This window comes from Taurulus bubalis (assembly GCF_910589615.1).
Source record: "Taurulus bubalis genome assembly, chromosome: 5".
NCBI classification, from domain to species: domain Eukaryota; kingdom Metazoa; phylum Chordata; class Actinopteri; order Perciformes; family Cottidae; genus Taurulus; species Taurulus bubalis.
In genome coordinates this window covers 12,612,968-12,625,254 of record NC_136593.1, presented here as the reverse complement: position 1 = coordinate 12,625,254, position 12,287 = coordinate 12,612,968, and the positions used below count along the sequence as shown (strand labels likewise).

General features: G+C 37.6%; 1 protein-coding gene across 1 annotated transcript; it reads right to left on the bottom strand.

The window, feature by feature from the left end:
- Positions 1-777: 777 nt before the first annotated feature.
- On the bottom strand, positions 778-12,191 carry gnb1b (guanine nucleotide binding protein (G protein), beta polypeptide 1b). The gene is made up of 11 exons (XM_079218358.1): positions 12,050-12,191; positions 7,325-7,433; positions 7,136-7,174; positions 6,949-7,055; positions 6,655-6,718; positions 5,307-5,469; positions 5,163-5,229; positions 4,872-5,073; positions 4,535-4,751; positions 4,277-4,392; positions 778-2,497 (listed from the first exon to the last, which is right to left on the bottom strand). Exons 2-10 carry the CDS (start codon positions 7,379-7,381, stop codon positions 4,286-4,288), a joined length of 1,023 nt encoding a protein of 340 aa, XP_079074484.1. The 5' UTR covers positions 7,382-7,433; positions 12,050-12,191; the 3' UTR covers positions 778-2,497; positions 4,277-4,285.
- Positions 12,192-12,287: the final 96 nt, after the last annotated feature.

The following is a 12,287-nucleotide window of genomic DNA, read 5'->3' as shown; positions in this document are numbered from 1 at the left end:
ATTGTATAAAGTGTCTTAATCAATGTGATGACCTGAGCTGTGCCAACATACCAGATATTACATTCAAAAGTAACTTTATTCAAAAAAAGTAAATTTCCATATAGGACAACATTGTATTTAAAATCTTCTAGGCTCCAGTTTTATAATACATATTTAGTTTGTCCTATTGCTTTGAGGGGTAGGGACAATATCAAGGTGCCATTAGTACAAATGTGAATTAAATCCAAATAATTTAATCAACATCACCTCCAGTAGTCTTTTTCTACACTTTTGGGTGACATCGTGAAACATCACTTTTTGTCGTGTAAACATATTCTTAAATAAAGACCAATTAAGTTGAGTCTTACAGATTGCTGCAAAATGTCTCAATTTAAAATTTTGATCGGAAAAATTTACCTTAAATTTAAAAAGGTTCTCTATTAGATCACCTTTTTTCAGCAATGATAACCACAGCGTCGCGATGTGTTTTGTCGCATTTCTGTGATAGAGAATTGCATTTGTTCCAAGATGATAACATAAATTGCCCTCCCAGAACAATATTGAGACATTCGTCTTCGCACAACTACTATACTTTGTTTAGAAAGCAGAGAAACGTTAAGTCCGAACGACACATCAATAAACAAAAAATGTTTGTTTCTTTTCCTACCGTTGTGTAATCTTGTTTATATTGTTATTGCTTTTAATGTTTCAGATTTTTACCATATTTTCAAGCACTAAACAAATAAAAAAGGTATTTTTTTTTTGCAAATCAATTGCAGTTCATAGATTCAACTCAAAGAGATCTCAAACAGCTTTTTATTACATTTTTCAATCAATAACAGTACAATTTAGTACAGTATCTATCTTGCATCCAGCTCACCGTGTAACACCAACAGACTGAAATGAAATACAAAAAGTGAAAAGGTACATAAGGGTGCAGAGCTCTATAATATTAATGAAAAGAGAAAAGGGAATCCATCTCAGTTGAATTGCATTTTCACTTGTGGCCACACACGAATACGTCACATTTATTGTACATCATCGCAGAAAAAAAGAAAAGTGAAAAAATGTCACAACTTTAACAAAAGTGCTTCTGTATACAGTGAAATGTTGTCATTCAGATGCTCTGATTTTCAATTTAAGACCAAGGGGAAAAAAAAAAAAAAAAAAAGTACAAAAGTTTAAGTATGGACAGTTTGAGAGGATGTTTTTGTTCCATTGAGAGTGAAGATTTGGAGGAGAGAAAAAGGACTTGTCGAGGATAGAATTCTTACAATGATTGTTATAATTATTACAAAAGTTGGCATCAATAGAACTGGTAAGCATCATTTACACTTAGTATGCAGTCAATATTAAGTCTTTCTCCATTCTTGCTGACCCTGGTGCATAGCGTTACCAGTATTAGTACATTATGTATCCAGAATTTGAGCCAAAAATAAATTGGCTTCAGTTGTGTTCAATCAATAGATTACTCTCCTTTTCAGAAAAAAAAAAAAAAAAAAAACGATTCTAGAATTTTGCACCATTGAAAGCAAGTCTACAGCATGCACATCTAAATTAACCCAATGGCAGACAAAATTAAATGTCTCAACTTAAATCAGACTATTATTTTCAGACATTGATTTGTACATTTCATTCACAGAGTTGCAACTGCAGTCCCAAGCAAAGGAAGTGTCTATTTAGTCAGGTGAGGTGTTTCACTCAAAGTGGATACAATCCCACAGCCATATAATAAAATCCAGCCATGCCCCAATTATCTCAGCACCTACCTTGCTATCCCACCCCTTCCCACCCAAAGTCAAAAGGCATGTACAAGAATTAAGGGGGTTAACTGGATAAGTTACTCGTAATAACTCCTTTTGTACTGGAATGAGCATTCATAACTTATAGCATGTGCTTGGTTAGTTAACATAGTATTAGTTGAGGCAAAGCTTCTTCATGTGCAAAAGGCTGTGATGAAACAAAAACAGCTAGTATATAAATACATAATGGACATTTTGAAAGCTGCTCGTGTAATATGATCCAAGCTTTTACCTGCATTACTTGCTGCATGTTTTCGGTCATCTGTTTTATATGATTTAATTGGATTAGAAAGACAAGCTGTAATTCAAAACATATCTAAAACCACTAAAGAAATATGACAAAAAGAAAGCCATCAAGAACGAACCATCAGAATAGAATTCTTAAAAAAGAAAAAAAAAAGTTAAATAATTTGTACAATTACACTCCAACATTTGCTTTCAAGACGCACATATTTGCATGGGATGATAGTGTTGTTTTCTCTTTCACGGTAACATAAAATGGTCCAAGAAGGAATGCACAAGTTTCTGATTTGATACCACAGGAGATCCTTTCTTAACTAGGTGATAAACATTTGTGCTCTTCTTTGTGTAGGAAAGGCATTGGTTTCCCTTCGTTTTTGTGGTGTCCAAGTCAGTTTAAACAGTGTTGAAGAAGATGCTGTGAACATTCTGAAGTTGTAATGGTCTTCCAGTCAACTTTGGAGTTAAAAGAACATCTGAGAAACAAAAAATATATGAAATTGAGAATTTAGCTGATCTCATTTGACCTACAGTTGTAGCCACTTTTTTAACCTTCTGTAAATTTAAGACCTAACGAGCAAAGCTCTAAACAAAGCTATCTATTAACAGATTGACATAAGAACGTAGGAGGCAGCAGCCTGTGTTGCATCTGCAACCAGCTGCAGAACAAGCTCACAGTTTTTTGCCTGTTTTATGTTGGTATTGGAAGTATTCTGGTTTCCGTTTGTACTCCAAGATGTATTGACCAAGCACCAAATACTTTTTTTAAATGACATTTACTTTTTGTCTCCCATTATCTTATATTTTGGCAAATAAATCAGCAAATAGTGTGCATGATCATTTTATACCGCGTCTGTTATGTCAAAACCTAAATATAAAGAGTGTCAACACGTGTCGATTCATGTCCTACGTCCCAGTTCCCATAATTTGGTGTCCATGTTTCATCAGGCCACACCAATGAGCCTGACTAGTTATATGCACACTGCTTGCATACCTTTAGCTTGAATATTTAAATTTACGACTGAAAGCAGGGGTAGTAGTAGTTGATGATACTGTGTGCAGGGCTCTTAAGTGTCACGCATTGAGCGTGACTGTCACTCATTTCGGTCTTAAGTCACGCCCTCCCGCCACAGATCGTATTTCTCACCCTGAAAAAAAAAACTCTAGGCTATTTAATGTGCCGCAGCGCGCAAACATGACCTGGTCGCGCTGCCCTCACCATGGAGGAATCAAGCACATCTCCCCCGAATCCCCTGGAATTCTGCCGTGAGGTGCCACTCATCAGCCAATAGAGAGAGAGGAGGATATGTCACTCTTACCCGTCTTGAAAACTTGAGAGCCCTGTGTGTGAATGTTATTACACTTATCAGCATTAACACAGACAGTCAGTCCAAGTCTATGATGTTCTGACTTCAAGACACAGACGGAGCCCCCTGCACTGCCCGCTGTTATGGCGCCTGTACATTTTAACTGTTAGAGCTATTGAAAGCCATAACATTAACTTTACTCCTGCTGTAACTTCAGCCATGCTGCTTTTAACAGTCACATGGTGGCATGGTTGTGCTAGGATAATAGTGCTAGCAGACCTGGGTCTAGTTAGCCACCTTCTCCGTAACGGATCATGAATGCATGGAAATAAAAGTAGCGTGAATGATGATGTACCCAAATGTAACAGAGTAAAAAGTAATGTTTTTTACTTAAGTAAGAGTAAAAAGTTATGCTGCATTAACACTACTCAAAAAAAAAGTTCTGCAAGTATATGTAGGGGAGTAAATGTAACCTGTGACCGGCTACTACCTATATCTGCTGCAAGCAGTGGCTGAAATGCCACCCAGCAGCTGTCGCCTGACAATGATTTAGTGTAAACTGGTTGTGATATCATCTGCACATGGAAGAAGACGTGATGGCCCGGATCCGCTTTTCGGATTGTTTTTAGTGCAAGTGGCTGAAACGTCCATTATTTTTATTTATATTTATATTTATATTTATATTTATATATATATATATAAAGAATCCATGATCCTTTCAAGCCGACAGGTGTCTGAATTATGCAGCCCAGCAAAAGACTAAGAAACATAAATATATTGAATTGAACCCACAACGCACTCAAACCTGTAAGGGGAAAAAGTTGCTCCAGCCAAGCAAAAGATGAGGCTTCAAAAAATGTGCAGCTACAGGTTTTGGACCAGTACTTTATAGAATAGCCTCAGTTACCAATGTATGGAACAATAATAATAATATAAAAAAAAAAGAACCTTCAGGTTTCAATTCCAGATCTTCAGAAAACTGTCCCAGGATCCTGTTGCAACTGCCATGCCATCATCAGTAACTCCCAGGCAGCTAACGCGGTTGTCATGTCCAGCCAATACACCTAGACAAGTACAACAATTGTAATTTAGTCTACAAGACAGCAAGAAAGTACATCTTATCCTAAGTAATTATTGACACAAGCGCATTCTCCTACACATTACAAAAATAGGGCTGCTTTTTAAGATCATGCTTCAATTGCTTACCAGCACGGTCAGCTTTTAGTGTGTCCCACACATTACAGTTGAAGTCATCATATCCCGCCAGAAGAAGACGGCCACTCTTTGAGAATGCAACGGAGGTGATTCCACATATGATATTGTCATGAGAGTAGATCATTAATTCCTGATCAGCACGCAGATCAAAAAGCCTGCAGGTGGCATCATCGGAGCCCGTGGCAAAGGCATTGCCATTAGGGAAGAACTACAGATACAAAAATATTTAAAAAAGATCATTATAGCACAATAGAGGAATACACAAAAACAAAAAGTACATCTATATAAAAACACATCCCATGAAGTACAGATTTCTTAAACAACTTACACAGATGGCATTGATGTCAGACTCATGGCCAGTGAATGTCTGTCTGCACATGCCCTCTCGAACATCCCAGAGTTTAGCAGAGGCATCACAAGCACCAGAGACGAATAACCGTGAGTCAGGGGCCAATGACAGGCTCATGACATCACCTGTGTGTCCAGCAAATGTGGTCGTCTGCTGGCCAGTCTCAATGTCCCAAAGTGCACTATAAATTTAAATACACAATCAAGATACACGTTTGATATTTTTGCAACATCCATAAAGCAACTCAATATAGGCAACACTTTCACTTACCAAGTGGTATCTCCAGAGCTTGTAACAATCTGGTTGTCATCAAGAAAGCGACAACAGGACAGGTATCCTGATATTCAAAGAATCAATTAATATATAATGTTATGTCAGATATATAATTAGAAATAGAAAAAGTAGATCATATACCTGTATGTCCAGCGAGCTCACGGCTCACACGTACATTTCCCTCGCGTGTTTTCAGGTTGTAGATGGAGCAGATGTTGTCTAAACCACCACAGGCCACATAATTTCCTGAAGGTGCATATGCACAGGTCATGACCCAGGAAGATCGAAGTGGGATGGCATGAACCTACAACAAAAGTGGCAACACGCACAAATACGTTAATTCTAAAAAAGGCCCATTTTACAGTCGCTACATTTGCTAGCACGTAGTAACTATCAAAAAAAAAGTATTTTTTAAGTTAGCAATATTATTTGAAGAAGTTTTCATTAAAATAACTTTCAACCCTATTTACGCACGATGAAAATACCAGGATTTCATTATAATCTGTTCAGGTATAATATCCATAACCAGCGTCATTGCCTGTGGGTACTTAACTAATTCTAATGCTGAACTCGTTATTGGGACTCCCACTGCTCGTGTGCACACAGCCCAAAATCAGAGTAACATCCAGGCCAGGTAGCCTAGTGAAGCACCCTTGGCACAAGAGCAAGTCGAATGAGCACAGAATGTACCGTTTAGAAAATAAGACAGCATCCTGTATATTCATGCACATATCTTTTCCATCTCGTTGGAAACATGAAAGTATGTATCAATCAATAAGCTGCTACTTATTGCCACTCCGATAGCATAATGTAGCAGCCTAATAAGAAAATAAATAAATAAATAAAAAGAAGAAACTAGCAGTGTTTCCATTTCTGAGTACCTACACAAATTAAGGTACACAACACTAATCTCAGTCTGACCTGCAATCTTCTCTGTAGGTTATGAGATACACAATAATTACTTTTTAATCTTTTAATTCCTAGTTGGATTTATTGGTCGCTGCATGAAACTCAATATCAATGGGGTTTTTTTGCGTCACCAAAAAAAAAAAGCTTCTTTAATATACTAGAACTCAACATAGAATAATTCTACATTTTTAAATGTGCTGCCAAATTGTTTATTAGATACACAAACTGTGCACCACATCTACCCATCCCACTCACTGCACAGCAGCCCCAGGGCAGAGGCCACAAATGCTTCTCTGAGCTGATCTGCAACCCTTTTAAATGTATTCAAAATGAATTCAGCATGGGCAGAGTTAGCTACCCTCCTTCTACTTCTAGTAGAACCGTATGGGCTACATAATAGGTGCACGTTCTAAAACATAGTGGAGCAGGAACAATATGAAACTACTCAGAGATAGTAATTGATGTGAAGCACCAGAAACCAGGCCCATATCATTCATCTGCATCTGCTTTTCCTGCAACATTTGCAGATTCAACCATTACTTAATTAATCCCTGTCAGAACAAAATAAAACATGACTTGCCTTATTTGTGGTATAGCTGTCCCAAATAATGAGTTTGCCATCTTGAGAGGCACTGACCAGGAGCCTACAAAAATGAAAACAGCAATATTAACACCACCACCACAACCAGAGTCATCACAACTATTTTCTAGAATCATAAACCAAAAACTGAAGAAAAAGATTCCTGCAATGTAAAACAATGTAAAAATACACATACATTTCACTTTGATCAACATTTGACAAGCAAGAACTGAACGCCAAAAACAAACAAAACTTCATTTTACTCCATAACTCAAACTATGGCAGATACTTTACCTGGAATCTGTTCCCCAATGCATGGCATAGATTTTAGCCAAATGACCCCGCAGCGTTCGTCTTGTACGCATCTGGATTCGGCCAACGGGGTCGATATTAGCTGTGATCTGCAAAACAAAAAGTACTTGGTTAATTTCAGACCAAATGCTCTTCAACCCAAGACAAAGCTCATCATGTTAATAGTTACCTGTGATAATGTGGCATCTGCACATGCTTTCCTGGCATCCTGAACAAAAGAAAAACTCAAATCTTTAGGGCATGATTTCTCACATATATTGTTGTTGTATAGGCTTAACTCCTACTTGATTTGTAAATGAGATTTTTAACAAAAACAGATGGTTAAAAAAAAACAAAAAAAAAAACACTTGCTACTCACTCTGATCTGGTTTTTGAGCTGCTCTGCCTCTTGGCGTAACTGGTCCAGTTCACTCATTTTATTCTGCTTTTTCAATTACCTTTCTCCAATTACCGGGGCACTTGTTGATCTAAAAAAGAAAAAAGAGAAACACTTTAACTATTTGCATAAATCTTCACCATTCGCCCCAAAGCTTTGGGGAAATACATTAAGTCATATTTTCCGTGAGCAGAGAGGGCCTGAAAAAAACACAAACAAATCTTTCAAGAAGGTTATGGTAGAGAAGGACTTTCAGCCAGTTAACGAAAACGTTAACTGACTTTTCAATCAACTAAAATGGGTCAACGTACTAGTACATAATATTTTAAACATAAAAGGTAACGATTCAACCTTACTTTCCAACCTCAATGTCACCAACATAATCCTGACAGCACAATTTAGATTGCCAGACAAATCTTGTTAAGGCATGACTTTCCAATGATCCGAAAAGCAGTCATTATCCTGTTGACCTCAATCCGTTGGATATAATTTTAACCAAGTGATCAATAAGCCACTTATATTAACACAGAGCCTCAAGGCTGTCTCAAAGTTCATCGAAAACAATACAATTTAAAGACAAAGGAATGTTCCAAATATAATTACAATATCTTGAACTACATCCAGTCTCTCTTATTAAAAGCAAAGAAATACAATATTTCAAGTCCATTCATTGATCCTTATTTTAGGGAATCTAAAGCAAATCACAAGAAATCCTCCAGCCATAATGGCATAATAATGCACATAATCCTGTACAAGACACAGACTTAATTTACACGCACTGGGATAGAGTAAAATTTAAGACACCCTAACAACACTCCACATAAACTGTATTTTCAGATAACCTTAACCAAAATAAAGTTACCTTTTGAGAAAGAAAACAAAAATTAGTCCACAATTCTAATTTTACTTAAATTATCAATGAGCATTTGCTATATCAATGTATGTAGCACGTTGTATAATCCGTCTGTTTGATGATACATGCAAAGTCCACGTCTACTTATTTGAAGCAATACAAAAAAAACTGTTTTTGAAATGCAACCACATGAATATACAGTCTTATTTTTAATTATTGCAGTAATAGATAACTTTCTGCTCAGATCCAACAAAAGTGCAATAAGTAAAAAATTGTAAATATACTCTTTATATGTGTGTGAGTTTATGTATGATAAAAATGTTACATATTGTGTTAGTGGTACTTAAACAAACACGTAATTTATGACCACACTTAGAAAACTGCATATCAAATTTTGATCAGAAGTAACAACAATACAGATTATTTTACTGAAGTAAGAACACTGTTGAGTTAATCTTAAAAAGGACTTCCAAAAGGCAACTTTCTGGAGATAATTTAAATGACATTGGGAGATTACAACCCAGAAACCACATCTTTTAAGTACATAGTGGCTCATCACGGATACAAACTATGGTCTGTGCAAGCTGTCTCCTGTGTAAATGTATTGCCCCCTTGATATTGTATCTTGAAAAAACAAACAAAGCAGATGTTTGCATAATGCAGGAAGCAGCTCAAAGTGCAATATTACATTGTTGTAAAACTAAAATCAAATTAATATTTATCGCAGTTTGCAAACAGCAATGCACCAGTAACTCCCAGTTACCTTACCTGGTGTATATCAGTCAGTAGGCCTATGTCACTGGAGGTTCCAGAACAAGACTGAACATCTTCTCTACCTTACTGTTATCCTATAGGTCCTCTGATTGGTTGACCTTTTTACAGTTATCCTCTTACACTCATTAATCTATTAATAATTGTGTCATGAATGTAATTATAATGGAGTATCATCAGGGGACAGCATAATGCCATTCTCACCGTGAAAACCTCTGAACTTATCGTTTTAAAATATTCTAAATTGTATTTATTTTTATTCAGTGAGAAAACTGAAGTTGATTGTTATGCAGATTTCTGTCCACACAGTATAATTAATGTATCAACATGTATTTAACGAAGAAAAGACGACATAAATTTCCATTCAACACTAAAGTAATTATTTAGCTTTCAAACGCAGTTTAAATTCATCAAATGTGAGGCTAGTCGCTACTAATTGTTGATCTCCTCAAATGGGCTATTAATTAAATGTATTGACTTTAGAGATATGTTGAATTCACACTTTATTCTCAATCAAATAATTACTAGATGCAATTCAATTTCATTCTTTACCGTTTGTATACCAAACCGTAAAACTGATACATTAAATCCAAAAGTGGGATAGCCTGGAGTGATGTTATACGCCCAAGTTTGAAATATTTCACATTCAGAAATATTATTTCCCATTGGCCTCTGTGGATGCTTACAGTTAAGGAGTTCCTCTCCCTCATCACTTCTCCTTTCCAAGCGCCTGATCAGGGTCAGCTGACTGCATGATAAACAATGAGCAGTGGCAAACAGCTTGGAGTTGTAGCTCACTAGCTGTTCTCAGGTCCCTTGGTCTGTATTTCTGCTAGTTTATATTTCCAGTAGTTTACATCTGTTCTCAAAGGTCTATTTATCTGTACTGTTAGACGATGATAATGCAAGGTTTCACAGGTCTAAAGCTGGATCATAGAAAAAGCCATAACCAGCAATATCACTGAGCAACTACATAATCCTAAAAGCTAAAATCCTCCGTCAATGAGTCTCTAATCCTATCCATGTCCACTCACAAACAGCTGGCAAAGCCACTCCAGGCATTAGAAATATGTTTTCCCAATCATAAAAGGATGAGTTTAATCTTAATTATTTTACACACAACATGCTTAAAGAAAGTGCCTGGATTTTAACACTGCCAGTGAAATCCCAAACTTAGTACAGTCCCTCTCTTTCAGTTGTCTAGTGTGACCAGCTACTGTATAGTTACCACTCTTGCTTTAATACACTAAGATGAAGTTGCATTTTCAAGGAAGGTGTCTATGTATATAATTTACGAAATACATACCAATAGGCACACTTAAAAGTTATGTTAAGACAATGTATTACGACCGATAGCTAGGAGTACAAAGCAATTGATCAACATACCTAACGTGCATATTTTCTAAATGATGTCTGTGCACAGGTTTACCCAAGTGTTTACCCATATGTGCTCTGTGCCGATAGTTGACTTAGCCACTGTGTGCAGTTCTGTGATTTGCCTACAACAGTCGGCTAGTTTGCATGCTATTTGGATAGCCGTTTTAGTCATTGTGTTACTCGAATATGCTTAGAGGGCTGGGCTACTGAGGCTCTGCACATATTTCACGAGAAAAATGAATTGCAGTTCGGCACCATAATGTGGCAAAACAGAAAGGATAGGACTATTAGTATCCAACTTCGTCTAATTTGATTTATACATTTACTAAACGCTACACAGTGTAATGATAATATGACTTGCACTGATGGAAATCTCAGAAGATGCAGCTAAACGCCATCTTGCAGACGGCTGTCCGCTAGTTAGCTTGCTAGCAGGCTTGAAAGTGTAGGCCTGCAGGGAGGGACGAGCTAGTTTTGAAGAAAGAAATGTACCGTCTCTATATTTACAACGCTTGTGATTTAACAACATCCTGAATAAGTAGAGTAAACGTAAGCTGAATTTCCTGACAGAAATCAAAGCCCATAGCATATAATGCCAAAAAACATAACCACCGCTAGACTCAGCTGCTCTTCCGCAATTGCAGGGAGTGCTATGGAGTTGCGTGGCCTCCAGAAATCCACTTATTCACATACTAACAATCTCGTTAAACCCGACGGTGCACAGTTGATTTGATTACGACCTATCAGTATATTTATTTGGTTCTCTAATCTTTAAGTGGACCTTAGCCTGTAAAAACTGCAAGGTCGGGCGGCGATGGCCTGTTTGACTTCAGTAAGCAACAAATGCTAAACCAGATGCGGGTGATTTATCACAAAGTAATAGCGATGACCATATATTATCCCTCGCTGCCTAACTGCAAATTAGCCAACTGATGAACAACACATAAATAAAGAACATTACTGACCTAAGTTAAAGGCGTTGCATCGGCGCGGCCGTCCGTTGCAGGAAGGCAGCAATATGCTAACTTATTACTTGAGGTTAAAAAAAAAAAAAAAAAAAGGGTGTTAACACGGCTACAATAACTCGGGTTAATAACATTCAGCTGATGCAGCGTTATGTATAGTGTGCAATTTTAACGTAAATTAGTAATGCTGGCTCCCATTTCCAAAAACCAATAGTTGTTGTTAATTTGTTTACGGGACGTTTATTGTTCCAGCCCAACCCAATGTGTCATCATCTACCGACAGCAACATCCTTAAATGTATGTTAACGTTTCGCAGAACGTCCCAAAGAAACCGTTCAACCAAATGTGCAACTTAAGTTGCCAACATTATCACTTCAGTTGTCTTCCAATACGTTTTGAGCATCAACTACACAGTTCTTTTAAAGTACTGTATTTTAGGCCAAGAAGCACCTCTGCAGGGCCACAACTGACACCGAGCCGCACTGGCCAACATTAACGTTACCAGGCAGGAGCTTTGGTCAACATGAACAGAGCGTTAGTTAACTCAATTAACTGGCTGCAGAAAGCAGTAATGTGGAGATACGTTTTAATGGCGATCTGTTAATCCACTACAAAGACCGAGTGTCGGGATCCACCGCTGCACACTCGTGTACCCGCTAGTATTTGCTCACTAAAGTGAACGTGAGCTAACCGTAGGAGCTAAAATGTATGGAGCATTATCGTCGCTTTAGTTCACCTTACCTGATTTCAATTTCCGTGTGGTTTTGCGTTTTGGCATTGACTGGAAAGCAGTACCTCCGATCCACGCATCAACGAACACCACAACGCTAGCTTAGTACGAGCTAGCCAGCTAGCGTTAGTTTTCCGAGGAGCAGCCCTTCCCGAACGCAGGCTACGGCTAGGGAGCTTGACAACCTCAGTCAACCAACCGGAGAGGGGCGGGCGGGAGGGGGTGAGAAATCACACCCACTAGCCTCGT